Source organism: Phascolarctos cinereus, unplaced genomic scaffold, assembly GCF_003287225.1.
Source record: "Phascolarctos cinereus isolate Bilbo 61053 unplaced genomic scaffold, phaCin_HiC Scaffold_726;HRSCAF=1367, whole genome shotgun sequence".
Classification (NCBI taxonomy): domain Eukaryota; kingdom Metazoa; phylum Chordata; class Mammalia; order Diprotodontia; family Phascolarctidae; genus Phascolarctos; species Phascolarctos cinereus.
The window spans coordinates 421,039,817-421,057,476 of record NW_027556098.1 but is presented as its reverse complement, the minus strand read 5'-3'; the positions used below and the strand labels follow the sequence as shown (position 1 = coordinate 421,057,476).

The following is a 17,660-nucleotide window of genomic DNA, read 5'->3' as shown; positions in this document are numbered from 1 at the left end:
TAGCACCTTATAAAACAGACTAGATTGAATGGTAAAAGAGGTACAAAAATCCAAGGAGGAGAAGAATGCCTTAAAAAGCAGAATAGGTCAAATGGAAAAAGAGACAAGAAAATTCACTGAAGGAAAAAAAAAACTCTTAAAATTAGAATTGGCCAAATGGAAAAGGAGGTACAAAAGCTCCCTGAAGATAATAATTCCTTAAAATTTAGAATTGAGCAAACAGAAGCTAATGACTTTATGAGAAATCAAAAAATAATTAAAAAATGAAAAAATAGAAGACAATGTGAAATGTCTCATTGGAAAAAGCAACTGACCTGAAAAATTGATCCAGGAGAGATAATGTGAAAATTATTGGGCCACCTGAAAGTCATGATCTAAAAAAAAGCCTAGACATCATTTTTCAAGAAATTATCAAGGAAAACTGCTCTGATATTCTAGAACCAGAGAGTTAAATAGAAATTGAAGAAATACACCAATTAGCTCCTGAAAAAGATCCCAAATTGAAAACTCCCTGGAACCTTATAGGTAAATTCTGGAGCTCCAAAGTCAAGGAGAAAATACTGCATGCAGCCAGAAAGAAACAATTCAACTATGGTGGAGCCACAATCAGGATAACACAAAATTTAGCAGCTTCTGCTTTGCAGGATCAGAGGGCTTGAAATACAATATTCTGGAGGGCAAAGGAGTTAGGATTACAGGCAAGAATCACCTACCTAGCAAAACTGAGTATATTTCTTGAGGAGAAAAAAAAATAGACTTTCAGCAAAATAGAGGACTTTCAAACATTCTTGATGAAAACACAAGAGCCAAATAGAAAATTTGATTTTCAAATACAAGACTCAGGAGAAGCATAAAAATGTAAAAAGAAAAGAGAAATCATAAGGGACTTAACAAGGTTAAACTAGGAAGATAACACTTGTAACACAAGAATTTTCTCATTATTAGGGCAGTTAGGAGGATATCTAGATAGATTGTACAGATGTGAGTTGAATATGAAGGGGTAAGAGAAGACTGTGCTGGGAGAAAGGAAAAAGGAGAGGTAGAATGGGGTAAATTATCTCACAGAAAAGAGGCAGGAAAAAAGCCTATACAGTGGAGTGGAAAATGGAAGAGGTGAGGGGCAGTGAGTAAATCTCACTCATCATAATTAGCTCAAAGAAGAAATAACATGAATACTCAATTGGATATAGAAATCTATCTTGTGCTACAGGAAAGGAGGAGTGGAAGGGGATAAGAAAGAAGTATAATAGAAGGGAGGGCAGATTGGGGGGGTAGTCAGAAGCAAAACACTTTTGAGGAGGGACAGGGTGAAAAAAGAGAGAGAAAAGAATAAACTGGGTGGATAGGATGGAGGGAAATATAGCTAGCAATAGTAACTATGAAAAAAATTGGCAAAAGTTTCTCAGATAAAGGCCTCATTTCTCAAACATATAGAGAACTGAGTCAAATTTATAAAAATAAGAGCCATTCCCCAATCGATAAATGATCAAAAAATATAACCAGTTTTCAGATGAAGTAATCCAGCTACCTATAGCCATATAAAATACCCTCACTCATTTTTGATTGGAGAAATGCAAATTAAAACAATTCTGAAGTACTACCACATACCTATTAGATTGGTTAATAGGACAGAGAAGGAAAATGACAATTGTTGGAGGGGATGTGGAAAAAATGAGACATTAATGCACTGTTGGTGGAATTGTCTACTGATCCAACCATTATGCAGAGCAATTTGGACCTATGTCTAAAAGGCTATAAAACTATGCATACCCTTTCATTTAGGAATATCTCTACTAGGTCTGTATCCCAAAAGAGATTTTAAAAAAAAAAAGGACCTATACGTACAAAAATATTTATAGCAGCTCTTCTCTGGGGGTAAGGAATTAGAAATTGAGGGAATGCCCATCAATTGGGGAATGGTTGAAAAAATTGTGATACTGTGAGTATGGTGGAATACTATTGTGCTAAAAGAAGTGATAAGCACTCAGAAAAACCTGGAAAACTTGCATGGGCTGATGCACAGTGGAATGTACTAGTGCACAAAGAAACAGCATTACTATAAGATGATCATCTGGAAATGACTTAGCTATTCTTAGTAATACAATAATCCAAGACAATTCTGAAAGACTTATGATGAAAAATGTTACCCATCCCCAGAGAAAAAACTGATTGTGTTTGAATACAGATTGAAGCATACTTTTTTACTTTATTTTTCTTGAGGGTTTTGTGTGTGTGTGTGTGTGTGTGTGTGTGTGTGTGTCTATGTTTTCTTTCACAACAGGGGCATTATGGAAATGTTTTGCATGATTATACATGTATAACCTGTATCAAATTGCTTTTCTTCTCAATAGGGGTGGGGTTGGGGGGAAAAGGGAAAGAATTTGGAGCTCAACATTTTAAAAAATGAATGTTAAAAAATTCTTTTTACATGTAACTAGAAAAGAAAAAATACTAAATAAAATTTAAAAAGAGAAAATGTATATTTTTCTTATATCAAGGTAAAGTCTGCCTTTCTGCAATTTGAGACTATTGCTCCTAATTTTATATTTCGTTATAAGCACTCCAAATTTAATGCTTTCTCCATCCAGTGCTCTTTCAAATACTTGAAGCCAATGGCAATGGCTGCTAACAAAATGTAGGGAATTGAGGGCACGCAATAAATTGAGGATTGGTTGAATAAGCTGTAACATATGAATTAAATGGAATACTATTGTGCAATAAGAAATGCTGAGCAGGCAGACTTCAGAAAAACCTGGGAAGACTTGTACAAACTGATGCAAAAATGAGCAGAACCAGAGAAACATTGTACACGGTATCAGCAACATTGTGTGGTGACCGACTCTGAATGACTCAGATCTTCTCAGCAGCACAAAGATCCAAGAGAAGTACAAAAGATTCACAAAGGTAAATACTATCCACATCCAGATAAAGAACTCATGGACTCTGGGTTGAGATCAAAGTTCTTCATTCCCTTTACTCTTTTGGGTGCTTTCTTTCCTTTTGATCTGTTTTCTTTCACAACTGTGACTAATATGGAAGCATGTTTTATGTGATAGTACATGCGTAACCTGTATCAATTTGCCTAACATTTTCAGAAGACAGGAGGGAAGAGGAGGAAAAAAAATTTGGAACCCAAAGTCTTGTAAAATTGCTAAAAATCATCTTAACATGTAATTGGAGAAAAATACTATTACAAATAATGGCCACTAAGTATTCTTCAGGTCCAGTATGCCTAGTTACTCCAATATATCCTTTTTATGACGTGGTCTTCCATTCCTTACCTCTGTGTAAGTCAATGAGCCATGATTTCCTCATCTGTAAATGAAAAGGTTAGACTACATTGCCTCTGAGGTCCCTCTGTATCTATGATCCGTGATGCTAAATAAGATCCATTCTGATCACCCTGCCCTAGATTTTTCCAAGGTTATATATGTCCTTCTGAGAGTATCTCATTCACCTCTTATCACAGTACTTTGGGTGTAGTCTGGCTGGGTCATAGTATGGTAAAACCATCACCATCTGTGTTCTCAACATTGTGCCTCTTTTAATCCAGGTGAAGATCTCAGCTGTGTTTGAGGTCACCATCTCACCACATTGTTAACTTCTCAAGCTTTCTATTCACTAAAATCACCAGATCTTTAGATGAAAAAGTCAAAGACGATATTTCCCCTGTATTGTATCTTGAGCAACATTGATGTCACACCTAGACTGATCTCTGCACTTTAAAAAATGTTTTCTCCTTTGGCCAAATAGTGGCTGAGTAAAGCTGGGAAGGAGAGTTTGTGGGGAAATCTGGGGAGAGGAGACACAAGATATAGAAATGAACTCTTACTCATTCATCTCAATGGGACTCAGATATGGGACAGGATTGAGCAGCTGAAGGACTCTCCTCCTTCCCCCTCTATTGGTTCATGGAGCTTGACTATGGGTTACGGTCCTTTCCACAGAGTACAGGCAGGGACCTGGTACCTTCAGCTCTCACCATCCTGTCCTGATTCCTCCATCCATGTATGCTAGATTTAGGACCCATTTATTCCCTATCTTCTGGATTGGGCACCCATAGAAGAAGGGGTTGTTACAGAGGAATAAACAAACTGAGTAGTTATATCCAGGATTAATTTAGCAATGCATGTGGTTGCAGAGATGATACAGGTCCAAAGCTCACAGTAGCCAAGGCTATTGACCATTGATTTCTAAACAGTTAATATACGTTTTGGATGGATGAAAAACAAAGAAAAAAAAAGATGTAGGGAATGAGACACTTGTTTTCCTATGGGTGGAGGGGATCAGGAGACATTGAGGTGAGCGGGAAAGGGTTAGTAGAGGGAATCAGGAGATACTAAGGTGAGAGAGAGAGGGAGAGTTTTGTGACATTCCTTTAGTTGGATGACCATTGGAAAGGGGAGTAATCTTGTGACTTCTCTGAAATCTGGTGATTTACAAGCAGCTGAAACTTAGCTTCACGAAATGGTAGATAAAGGCAAAATGAAGTCACTGATTCTATTTTTAACGTAACAAGTAGAACTATTTCCATCTGTGAGTCTATTCATGGCTGCGGCCCCTCTTCAGGTATCATTTTCCCCTTATCTGCCTCAACTAGCTCCCAAATGTTCACTGAACCCTGATCACAGATTTGATGAAGGTGAACATTGGAAGGGATGTCACTAATGATGTGTTCCAACCCATTCACGTAAGGACTTCCTAATACAACATACCTGACAATCATTTTTTAATGACATCAGTCAAGCCTCTCTGTATCATCAGATCCTACATTCTGGAGGGAGAAATAATTTCCCATGGAGATCAGTTTCTCAGATTTTTGAAGTTTCTATTTTTCAACTATGGGAAACTCATCTTATGAGGGATATCTGGTGATGAAGCTTCATATCTGACTTCTTAGAGACCTCTGAGCCCTACTGGGTCCAGAATAGAGGCATGTCAGTGTGCCCTTCGAAAATCAAGGTCTGATCTTTGAAGAAAATTGGCATCCTTTCTTGGATTTGTCCAGCCTCAGCCTCTTGAGTTCCACTGAGGGAACATTTGTGCTAAGCAAGGACAAGGGGAACTTGAAGGAGAAGGATGGACCCTCTTCTTCTTCATTCTTCTGGACTGTGGACCAGACACATACACATAATCCCACTAGAAGATAACCCTGCCTTCCCCACATACCCAGACTCTGTCCTGGGCTCAAGAGACTAGATGAAAGCAAGAGACAGACAGAGAGAGAGAGAAACAGATGCATTGGTTATGTTCTGCTTTCGCTTTAGTCCCCAGGAGTCCTTTCCTCTAAAACCTCCTTTCTAAAGGTCTTTTCAGATGCTCCTTCAGGTCTCCAGTGAAGCCTTTGAAGCCACTAGGTCAGAACAGGGAGGTGAGTGTCTAGTACCCACTTCTGTTGGGCAGACTGAAGGAGATAACAGAACTAGAGGTTTGGTACAGGATGTGGTGGAAGGAACAGTTGTCCCACAGACACATATGCAAGTTGGCCAAACCCCAGACCATACTTACTCATCAGGAAGTTAAGAAATCAGAGCCGTGCTTCCATTTTCCCCTATCCTGCAACTTCTGCAAATCCCAGAGTGCCTAGCCTTATCTCTGGTCAAAACCTCCTCTATTCCTGTCCCATTCAGGGTTTTTTTTTTTTTTTTGGACAAACCTCATTCTGGACAACGCATTCAAAGAGGCACACTTACTGGAGAAGGTCCAGGTGAGAGTCACAGACATGGCCCGGCTGGGCCAAGAGAGCATGGGGTGGGAGTAGGGATTTGGTACTAATCCTCATTGTAGACAGATCTGTGGGAGGAACTGGGGATGTTTGACTAGACTAAGGTCACTGGGGATGGCTGGGACATGAGGACCACCTTCAAGGGTGAGAGGGGCTGTCAGAGGAAGCCCTAGGGACCAGATTTGTTCTGGGAGGCCCCAGATGAGAGCACCAGGACCAAGGTGGGGAGAGTGTGAGGGAGGCAGAATCAGCTGCAGGTGAGGAAGAATCTCCTACCAATCAGAGCTGTGTGGTAGTGAGCTCCCTGTCCCTGGAGGTCTTCATAGGGATGGTGGAAAACCACTCTATATTCCGACTGTCAGGAAGGATCAGAGCTTCGCCTCTTCTCTCACTGAACACTGGCTTCTGGTTCAGGAACAATGACCCTTCAATGCCTCCCAGCTGGGAGGACATAATCAATTCACCAGGAGTGAGTCCAAATATGGAGCTGAGCTGACCTGGCTGGGGTGAGTATCTCAAACATTCTTCACTCCTCTACAACTAGCCTGGCTCCAGATCTCCGCTGAGCATTGCCTCTCCCCACCCCAATCCATCTTTTACTCAGCTGGCAAAGTAATTTTCCAAAAAAACAGGACTGACCATGTCACCCCCTAACTCCGTAAACACCGATGGCTCCCTATTACCTTTAGGATAAAATACAGATCTCTGGGTATGGCTTTGAATACCCTTTACAACCTGGTCCCAAAGCACCTTTCTTACCTTGTGATGCATTGATCCCTTCCTGTGCTCTAAGGTACAGCCAAAGAAGTCCTTTTTCTCACATTGATCTCCATCTATTATGTCCACGCCTTTACAAAGATTATTTCCCATGGCTGTAATGTGCTGCCTCTTGGCTTTGAGCTCAAGGGCCCCTCCTCACATGCCACTTGAGACAGAAAGTCTTTCCTGCTAGTGTCCTCCCTCTCATGCCAATTTGTATCTATTTTGTAGTGTTTATTTTGTATTGATTCATTTTAAATTTATTCTGCACAAACACAGGTGTATTGTTGTCTCACCTGAGAGAATGGAAGCCCCTTGAGAAGTTCTCTGTCTTTGAATCTCCTGCAGTTAGTTTAGAACTCGGCCAACATTAAATGATTAAGAAGTATTCGATGATGTGCATCAGACAGGACCAGTGACCATCTGACCTGCCATCACACAGGGGTTTGCCACATCTTTCACAGGGACTCATGAACATAATGAACCTGCTTTTTATCACAGTAAAGGGCTGACAATCCCCTGTGCAATGTGTCCACTCAGGATTCTGAGCTGTGGGCTGCCTTCCTGGTCCTCAGACTCTCTTCTATCATGCCTATCCATTTCAGCCTCCCTCCCATTAGGGACCCATCCCATTCTCTTCTACTCTTGCTTTGTGCCCTCTGGGAGCCCTCTTCTATTGCTAACAAATTGTCCTTCAAGTTACAACTTTGACTTCTGCCCTGAAATCTTTGTGTATATATTTTGTATGGGCATATACTAACCTGTATTCCCCCACCTCCATGGAGTACAAGCTCTTTGAGGTCCGAGACTATTTCTCTTTTGTCCTTGCACTCCCAGTACATGACACAGGGCAGGTCACATAGTAGGAGCTTAATAAATGGTCACTGCATTTGAATTGGGACTTATCCCATGTGGAGCCTGCTTGCTTCATGAGGCCCCTTATCAGGAAAGCATTGAGCAATAATATAGACAGTCAGCTCTGCTCACACAGAAACCCCTGGGTCAAGGGTCAACTCTGTGGGTAGGTGCACTGCTTAAGTAATTGAGTTCCAGTCCTGAAACAGAGCAGCAAACACTATGGTTGGCCTTCCCTGTGCTGAACAGTGCTGCCTTTGGGGTAGCCTAAAGAAGGTGCAATATCGGGGACATTTAAGTGCTTGGAGGGTGGCGGCCTCTTGTCTGCACTGAACTCCTACAATACATGGGGGCAGCTTCATACCTCACCTCCTATCTTGTCTCAGATGCTTACTACCTGTGCAATTCATTTAACCTGTCTGCCTTGGTTTCTTCATGTGTAAAATGGGAATAATGTTAACAGCTACCTCTCAAGGTTGTTGTGGGGATGCAATGAGACAATATGTGTCAGGTGCTTGGCAAACACGAAAATGCTTAATAACGCTAGTTATAATTATGTCATTTGTTTATCAGGGTCAATCACGAAAAGAGGGCGAGGGATGACTCACCCAATAAGTACACCAAACGGGGAGCAAAGACACCGAGTGTCTGGGACTAAGTTTTGAGGTGAGGCGCCATGGGCCCCTTTAGCCTTGGTGTCTAGTCTTGGGCTTTTCAAGGTGAGGCTTTCATGGGGGGCCCCCTGTCATTTCCAGGGAAGTCCTGGTATTTTTTGCCCTGATCCCCTTCAGTGGCCTTCAATACTAGCTAGCCATCAGAGCCATTGGTCTTTGGCAGGTTGCATTTACCTTATGACACCATGATCTCCTCTGACCTAAGCCTTGAAGGACCACGGTCCCTCATTCATCAGTATAAAAGCAGAAGCTGTGGGGCTTGGGTTTAGGGGGTGTAAGACAGCAGGGCTGGCCACCGCATCCTGGGCCAGCCTCTAGTCTGCCTACCTTTTCCTCTCTGCACAGTTGAGCCTGGGCAGTCCAGAACAGAGCTGAAGACCCACCATGGGCCCCACAGTCACTTTCCTGATCTCCATTGGTGAGTGTCCAGGGTCAGACCTGGGGAGAGAAGGACATTGTGACAAGGTCCTTGGCTCCCAATGCTGAAGGACAGGAAGGAAGCCTGTGGAGGAGACAGAAGCTTCTTGGGCAGAGCCAGACCCCAGTGTCTGCTCAGAGGGCTTTTCCTTCATATTCTGACCAAAGCAGACTGAGAGGTGCAGGGGCTTTGGTGAGAGCTGGGAATGGGGTCAGCATGGGCTGGAGGGGAGGCATCTATAACCTGAGCTTCTCTTACAGGGCTGTGTCTGGACTGGGCGGTGAGGGCACAGATGGGTAAGGTGTCCCCAACACTATTGCCCTTCTCCTTCTCTTTGTCCTAATTCAGTTCAGATAGCCATCCCCCACAATAATCAGTGAGGGAAAAGAGAACGTTGGAATGAATAGATGGGGTATATCAGGGTGGAAGCTCAGGATTCAGAGCTGAAAAAAAAAACTAGGGCCAGAGGAATCCCTGGAACTCTGAACTCTGTTTCCTTCTCAGACACCCTTCCCAGGCCCACCCTCTGGGCTGTCCCAAGTCCTGTGGTCCCCAAGGGAGCAGATGTGACCCTCAGGTGCCAGGGCCACCTGGGGAGTGACAGATTCCAGCTCTGGAACGATGGAGAGCTCAGAGATGAGAGAAATGAATCCTGGCAGCAGGCAGAGTTTGTGCTCAGGAATGTGGATGACCAGAGAGATGCCAGAAGCTACAGCTGCCGCTCTGGGCAGGGGCCGTGGTGGTCAGAGCCCAGTGAAGCTCTGGCCCTGGTGGTGACAGGTGAGGGGGTGCTGGTCTACAGCCATCCCTGGTGGGAAGGAAGCCAGTCCTGAGAGAGGAGCCCCAGATCCTTCACTGGAGAGTCACCTACAAGTGGGATGAGCTCTCAGGCTTTACTACCTGCCTCCCCTTACCACCACTCTCTCCTCCCCAGACTCCAGGAGCCCCTGTCTTCCCAGCTCACATTTTGGGGTCATAGATAAGGTTGTGAAATCTTTCCCCTAAATAATCTGTGAGGAGGACAGCATATGTACCACAATTTCCATTTTAGATACAGGGAAACTGAGGCCTGAAGAGGCGGTAAGGTGATGTGAGGTTGCCTGGTCCTTTGCTGTCATGGCCAAGATTTGAACCCATGAAACTCACACCAAATCCAGGGATATTTCCTAATCTGGTGACCCAGGCATGAGAGCTGTGGTGCTCCTCTCTCTGAAGACACACACAGAATTTGAGAGAAAGGGCATACCCTTCTGAAGCTCCCTTTTGTTGAGCAGACTTTGTTCAGATTGTTTCTCCTGTCTTTAAGAACCAGGCACCAATATGTGCAGTTGTCTCTACCACTGCTTCCTTCTGCTCTCACTATGTTCCCATCAGCCTGGCCATATGATTCAATCAACCCACATCATGTCCCACCGTTTGGCCTTTGCTCATATGGTTCCTCGTGCTTGTCATGCCCTTCCCACTTTCATCCATCATTTCCCTCACATCCTTAAAGCCCAGCTCGGATGCTGACTGCTCCAGGATGCTGACCCTGAGTTGAGCCCAGTGGCAATGTCCTGGCCCTTAGCCTTCGGCCCTCCCAGTGTGCTGCCTACACCTCTCTCCTGCTCCCACTCTGGTATTCAGGCCCTTCCCACCACCCCAGGCTGCTGTCCATCTGGCCTATGTTAGAAGGCAGCCAGCTGAAGGAGGAAGAGACCTGAGATCAGGAGTGTGTGACAGGGGGTTCAAACGCCTGCCCCCATAGATCCTTGCTGGGTGTCTGTAGGCAACTGCCCTACCTTCTACAGACCTCAGTTCCCTCTTCCAGGACACGAAGCTTATAACCTGCATTATCCAAAGATGTCATTTGAGCTCAAACCCCTGTATTCCCTGGGACTGTGAGCTCCTGAGGGCAGCAGGGATGGAATCTTCCCTAAACCTTTGGGGCTCCCACATAGCTGAGCATGAGGCGCCTGATAGGTGAGTTATCAGTGAGGGAAAGAGAATCAGAGAAAATCTTATTCATCACAGAACAGCCAAGAGGGAGCCCCCATCCTCCTTTGCCAGCCCCTGCCCACCCAGAGACACACACAGCTCTGCCAGCTCTGTTCTGCCTTCACTGAGAGGAGGGCAGGGGGTGGCAGGCCAGGGACCTGACACCAGGCAGCAGTGTGGGGAAGTGAGTAAGGGCAAGGACTGAGAATCCAAGTTTCTGTCTAACCTCCCAGTCATGGTGTTATTGGGAGGACAGAGCTTTGCAAACCTCAAAGCTTAACAGAACGGTCTGAATATGCCAGTGGTCATGCATTAGGATCCTGCCAGGGTCCAGCAGGCCCAAGCTGTAGGGCCAGCTGGGCCCTTTGAAGGAGGTGAGAAGAGGTGGGGGATGGCAAACACCTCTTCCCAAGTACCTTCTCCTCCCATCTCTCTGCACATTCACAGCCTTCCTGGGCCCAGAGCACCTTTCTGAAGGTGACCCAGGAGCCCAGTTATGCAGACATGAACTTATATACAGGATTGGGTGAAGAGGCCTGGCCAGGGACCCTCAGCCCACCCTCCTCCTTCTCAGTTTTGTTTCAGGGAATGATTTGAAGGGATCAAGGTGAGAGGTCAGGTCCCTAACTTTCTTCCTTCCTTCTTTCACAGGAGCCCTCCCCAAACCCACCGTTTCAACCTCACATTATTACACAGTATACCCAGGGACAAGAGTGACCATCTGGTGCCAAATGGCACAACAAATGGCATCCCCTCAGGACTACAGTTTTGCCCTGCTGGAGGCAAAGAGCCTGGAGCCCTTCCAGCGACAGAGCCCTGCAGGGACCCAGGCTGTTTTCTTACTTCTGTCTGTGGGGGCCAAGGACGCTGGGAGGTACAGCTGTATTTACTACAAGAAGACAGCCCCCTACAGGGGGTCCCATCCCAGTGAGATCCTGGAGCTGACTGTGTATGGTAACTGGAGATAAAAACTCCTCAAACCCCCAAATCCAGCCCCCACATAGCGCCCCACAAAGCCATGGGGACAGCACAAAATCCTGGGAATTCTGACAGGATGGTTTGGGGGGAGGCTGGAGGAGACCCTGGACCCTCTCCTGTTCTACATGGGCTCAGCTTTGGGGCCCAGAATAGTGGGGGTGTTCCCAGCAGGCCCCAGATAAGAAATTGAGAACAGAGCCAAGTTGCTACTTCTCCTCTTGCTAAAAGGTTAAGGAAGGGAGCCTCAGAGGGTCATTTAACCCTGACATTTGGTATCTTTTTCTCCTTAGGACTCCTCCCCAGGCCCACATTTTGGGCCCAATCTGGCCTCGTGATGGCCCCAGGGGCCAACATCACTCTCTGGTGCTCAAGGCCCAAGTTATCGTCCCTTAAAGAGGTGACCTTTTCTCTGTATAAGGCTGGAACCCAGAGGCCCTTACAGCAGCAGACCTCAGCAGATCTCTGGACTGGCTTCCTGCTCCCATCTGTGAGACTTGAGGACACTGGGAGCTACAGCTGTTCTTATATGGAAAGGACAGTGTCTGCTAAAGAATCAGAGCCCAGCGAGGCCCTGGAGCTGCTGGTGCCAGGTGAGGGGGGTGTGTGGGACCCAGAATAACTCTGAGTATGACCCCTCTGCTCTCTGCCCAGACAGGGGCCTCACAGAGACAAGGCCTGGTGTCTACACAGCCAGCTCTTCTGCCCTGGGGGCTGGCAGAACTCAGGGGCCTGGGAAAACACGAAGCATTTCTCTTCTGATCTAGAATCTGGGGAAGAAAGGTGCTGGTGGGGACTGAGCTGGGGGTTGGGAGAAGAGTCCCAGAGCCCCAGAGCCAAAGGGGCGTCTGAGGTTCTTGAGGCCCAACCCTCCCATTTTTGTTGTTGTTCAGTCGTTTCTCACTCCTTGCGACCCCATTTGGGGTTTTCTTGGCAAAGACACAGGAGGAATGATTTGCCACTTCTTTCCCTAGCTCATTTTACAGAAGAAGAAACTGAGCCAAACCCTCCCACTATCAATAAGCAAAGTGGGGCCCCGAGAGAAGGAAGGACTTGTCTAGGGTCATACAACAAATGAATGACTGAGCCTGAGCCTTCCCACTCCTGGACCATGATCTGAGCCCTGTTTTTAGGCCAAGCCCTGGGCCTGTCGCTGTGAGTGGTCATGACCTTCCTTCCCATCAGTCATCAGAGGCCTGAGACCACAGGTTGGATAGGCTCCCTCGAATGTGAAAGTCTCTTTAGATTCCCGGGTTGCTAGAACACAAAAGGGCTGAGAGATCTTCTATTCCAACCCCATCATTTATGGAGGAGATAACTGAGGCCCAGATGGAGCCAGTGACTGGGCCAAGGTCACACAGGGACTCAGAGGCAGAGCAGGGGCTTGACCCAGCTGTCCTGCCCCCAGCCCATGTTCTCCCTCTCACAGGATCTCTCCCCAGGCCTTCCCTCTCAGCCCTCCCAGGCCTTGTGGTGGAGTCTGGGATGCATGTGACTCTCCAATGCTGGCAGCCCCATCAGACATTCCTCAGTGATGTGACATTCATTCTGCTGAAGGTGGGGACCCCCCAGCCCCTGCAGAGCCAGAGCCCAGGTGGGACCTCAGCTGCCTTTCCCCTCCTCTCTGTGCGAGCCCAGGATGCTGGCAACTACAGCTGTGTCTATTATAGGAAGATGGTTCCATACCAGGTGTCTAAGCCCAGCCAGGTCCTAGAGATCTGGGTGACAGGTGAGGGTGTCTCTAATTTCTCAGGGCATAAAGTAGAACACAGAGAGTGTTCTACTTGGGGATTCTGAAGGAATGGTTGTGTGGGGGAGCCTACTCGGGACAGCCTAGGAAGGGCATGTTGTTTAGGGCTCTTTTGAGCATCATGAGGTAGAGGTCACGGGGTCCATTCCCTATATATTTGGAGGGCACAGGTAGAAGAATGGACGGGCTCAGGAGCTACTCCAAACTCAAGGGACAAGGACAATGTGGCAACACCCTACCTGTTTCTTAGTAACCCCACAAAATATCCAAAGTTTAGCATTTATCTCTCTCAAGGGAAGAATGCTTTGCAAAAAGAATGAACAAAGAGCCAAGAGCTAAGGGCCAGGGGTTCTTCCGGGACTTCTTTCTCTTGCCTCCCTGCCCCACTGTGGAAGGGCCCTTGAGGATTTCTGGTCTTTATTTGGGTTTCCAGATGCACTCCCCAAGCCTTCTCTGTCAGCCTGGCCTGGCCCAGAGGTGGTCTCAGGGACCAACGTGACCCTCCTGTGCCAGGGGCCTTCATGGAGGACTAGGTTTATTCTTCACAAGGAGGGGAGCCCAGATACCACTCAAGATGAGGCCCAGTTCCTTTTGACCCATGTCACTTCCAAACACTCTGGCAATTATAGCTGCAGATACCAACCTGGCACCAACAGCAGTCTCTGGACACAACCCAGTGACCATCTGGAGATTACAGTGAGAGGTGAGAGGAAGAAACCCACAAGGCCACTTCAGGGTGCCAACAACCACTGCATCCCTCAGCCCCTACAAGGAGATGAAACCAAGGCCTGGGCTCCGGGCTAGAGACACAGAGACTTTGACACTGTCCTCAGTTCCAGGCCATAGGTACCAAGGATGTGAGCTAGGACACAACTTTCTTCCCATAGTTCCCTATGACCCACATATCTCCATCCTGGTTTGGGGTTTCTCATCCTAATTCTAAGGGATGAGCCTTCTCTGAGCAGGATTTGTGCCAAATTGTGGGATGCTGGGGTGATGTGATGTGATATGATGCAAAGCGATGTGATGTGACACGATGCGATGCGATGCGATGTGATAGGAGAAAATTCAGGAACAATTATAAGTAAAAGGCGAGAGTTGCCTCAGGAGAGCGATTGATGAGGAGTCTTCTCTCTCCCCTACACCTGCTTCAGAGCCCAGTAACACCCTCCTCATCACCCTCAGCTGTGTTTCCTCCCTCCTTCTGTGCCTTTTCCTGCTGGTATTCTTCTGCCATCGATCCACCCCTCTAGGTGAGTAAGGGGTAGAGAGAGTGAAGTCTCTGGGACTCCTTTTCCTTGGGAACTTCCCTGATATTATTTCCTTTCCCACGTTTCTCTCAGCAGGGGACTTGCATGGAGACAGCCTTAGGAGGTAAGAAGATTCAGTTCCTACTACAATAATCAGTCCCCTGTTTCTTCCTTCTGATGTGTCCCTGTCCCCTCTGCACTGGATACAATGCCAGGGGGGGGAGAAGATGCTCAAGGAAGCTCCCCAAGTGACCTACATCCTCTTGTCCTATTTCCTCCCCCTCTCCCTATAGGTTTTTCTGCTGCTCTTGTCATCCTTGGAGTGCCTGCCTACCCCGTCACCCTGAAGCCCCCAGAGACGAGGCACTGTGTAAGTTATGTGCTTGGGAAGAGGCCGGGGAAAGGCACCATGGTCTGAGGTATCTGAGTTCTCTAAGCAGGGAGGAGGTACTGCTCTTGGGAGCTGGGGGAATGATGGAACCTTTCATCTACCTCAGATACACAAGTGGCCGAGAAGACACCAACGGAGCCATCGGTGAGTTAGTCCTGTCCCGTCGTCCACCTGGAGGAGGAGCTTGTCTTGTCCTTGACCCCAACCTTTAACCACAAGTTCTGGGCAGCGGGGTTGGACCGCTTCTCAATCACTTGCCTATTCATTCTTCTCCTCCCCCAAGGCAGGGATTACCAGCTGGGGTCCCGGAACTTGTTGGGGCTATTTTTTAAAATATTTCAATAACTGCGCTTCAGTATCATCCCTTTCCTTGATAATCCTGTGGAGTCAATTTCATCTAGTTAAAGGCGTGAGACTAAGAAGGTATCTGCAGGTTTCACCAGGCAGGCCGTCAAAGCTTTCATGACACACAAAAAGATCAGGAACTCCTATTCCAGTATCACTCACTGTGCCCTGACTCTTGTATTTCTCCTTCAGGTCCCCATGGCTGAAGACCCCGAGGGAGTGACCTATGCTCATCTGAACATAAGAACCTTAAATAAGAGGCAAGCAGACCCCCAGGAGAAATCCACAGAGTCCACAGTCTATGCCAGTGTCTCCTGAGACTGAAAGTTTGGGTTCCTCTCAAAAGGAAATTCTCTCCCTTCCTCTTTTCTCCTGCCCACATCTCATCTGTCCACTAGTATATCTTCCTCAAATTCCCACCACTGAAGCACCATGATGCCTATTGGGGATATCCATTTTGGCCTACAGTTGTACAGACCAAGTGTATCTGTCTACGATGATGAGAAATATACAAGATATATACAGAATAGATGGGGGGGTTATAATCTCAGACAGGAAGTCACTAGCAGTTATGGGGGCCAGGAAAAGGATTCTGCACTAGGTGGGACTGGAGCTGAGTTTTAAAGGAAGCTAGGCAAACTGAGAGGCAGATTGGAGGGAGGATCACAGTCCAGGAATGGGGGACAGCCACTACAAAAGTCTGGAGCTAGGAAACTGTTTTGTGTAAAGACAAAAAAAGAATTAATCAGCCAGTGTGGCTGGTTCATGGGGTGAGAGGAAGGAAATGAACTGTAAGAAGATTGGAAAAGTAGGAAGCCACTCACACTTAAACCTCCAAATGAAGAGAGACAGAGAGAGCAGGGGGGAGAAAGAGAAAGAACAAAGGGTTAGGTAAAATGCAACCAGATGGTGGTCCTGTTCAAAAACATATGTTCTTGTTCTTTGTTCTTCTCAACAGAAGCCCTCTGAAGGCATGGCTGGTTATTGCATTGTTCAGAGTTCTTAAATCTTACCCTTCTTTTCCTTTACAATGTATTCGTTGCATAAATTATGATGCTGGTTGTGCTCCCTTCACTCTGAATCAGCTGATATTACCCAAGGTTCTCTGAAATCATCTCATTTGCAGTTTCACATAGTGCAATATCAATCCTTCATTCTCATTTCCTGCCGCTGCAGCCATTCCTCACGCCTAAAGGACAATCGAGGACACCCCCTTAGCGTTTTGTTCTCTTATTTCGCCTTTTAGTCCCTTCTTCAGGAGTAGAGAGATAGGTTTACTAATGAATATATTCCCTCCTTGCTATTATCCTTCCCTTTACCCATTCCACCCCAATCCTTGCTTATTTCTCTATTGAGTCTGATGTGTTTCTATACCAAATTGGTTATGTATGTGAACTTGTTAAAAATGAGGTTTAATTTGATACGTACTCCCCTACTTCTTTCTGTGTGTTTGTATACTCTTTCCTCATGCACCCCAAACATGAGGTAAGGAATAGTTATTCCCTCCTTCCTCATGTCTACACTAACATATTCCTTCTACTTTCCCTTCTCTTCTGTCTCTTAAAACCATTAAAACAGCTTGCATCCAAATCAGTCCTATGATTTCTTATTTAACTCTGAGTATCTTTTGAACTCATTAAGCTTCTGGAGGGGCACTTCTTTCTTTCCTTCCTATTTTTAATATTAGAGGGCAGACTTAAGATGGTAGAGTGAGAGCTCGCAACTTTGCCCAACTCCCCCAAAGCCTCTTCCACGATGACCAAGAAAATATGTCAAGCCAAAGTCTGAGAAGAAAAACCAAGAAAACTTATGGAGGCCACTTTTTTCTAGGATGGGAATCATGGAATATTAGCACTTCATCGTCATAAAGCCCTTTCTAATTACTCAAGTAAATTTCTAGGTTTCTCTTTGCTCTTGAGGTGCTACTCAAGCCTTGTTATTAGGATTTTTTCCTATTACATTAAAGTTCCCCCTTTTTCCCTTATAGGAATCTACTTAGCTTTGCAAATTAATTCTGAGTTTTGGGATAGAAATTTTTTGAATATTTTATTTGAAAATCTGCTCTTATTTAGATTTGAAGCTCCCACGTATTTTGTGATCCAGATTGCGATTCCTTGGTATTTCAAGATCTTCTTTTTTATGTTTTATTTATTTTATTTTTAATTTATAGAATAAAACAAGCATTTCCAAGCAGTATAATAAAAATATGATTGCATATGAAACTGCAAATCCATTATGTAGAACTTGTTATTCCTTTTAAATATATAATAATGTTATTATGTATTTTTTTCTTTTCCCCTCCCCCCTCCCTAGAGATGGCTGCTGATAGACATAAATAAGTATGTATGTATACACACACACACACACATAAAATCATTCTATCTGTACTTCTGTTTATCAATTCTTTCTCTGGATTCAGACAGTGTCTTTCTTCATATGTTCTTTGTAGTTAATCTGGGTATTTATAAGAGTCAAAATGTCTTATTCTCCCAAAGTTGTTTTTAAAACAATATTGCTGTTACTCTATGTAATGTTCTCTTG

General features: G+C 45.6%; 1 protein-coding gene across 9 annotated transcripts; it reads left to right on the top strand.

The window, feature by feature from the left end:
- Positions 1–5,418: 5,418 nt before the first annotated feature.
- LOC110220197 (immunoglobulin superfamily member 1-like) lies at positions 5,419–17,348 on the top strand. Of its 9 annotated transcripts, none has more exons than XM_021004135.2 (16): positions 5,419–5,707; positions 6,088–6,231; positions 6,764–6,928; positions 7,913–8,005; positions 8,359–8,431; positions 8,692–8,727; positions 8,936–9,211; positions 11,060–11,362; positions 11,677–11,976; positions 12,813–13,112; positions 13,567–13,836; positions 14,288–14,386; positions 14,477–14,507; positions 14,677–14,753; positions 14,881–14,918; positions 15,312–17,348. In XM_021004135.2, exons 5-16 carry the CDS (start codon positions 8,398–8,400, stop codon positions 15,435–15,437), a joined length of 1,890 nt encoding a protein of 629 aa, XP_020859794.1. In that variant the 5' UTR covers positions 5,419–5,707; positions 6,088–6,231; positions 6,764–6,928; positions 7,913–8,005; positions 8,359–8,397; the 3' UTR covers positions 15,438–17,348. The 9 variants fall into 9 exon arrangements, with proteins under 9 accessions (XP_020859794.1, XP_020859797.1, XP_078002137.1 ...); XM_021004138.2 differs by having other exon boundaries at positions 6,764–6,984; XM_078146011.1 differs by having other exon boundaries at positions 6,140–6,231; positions 6,764–8,005.
- The last annotated feature ends 312 nt before the right edge of the window (positions 17,349–17,660 follow it).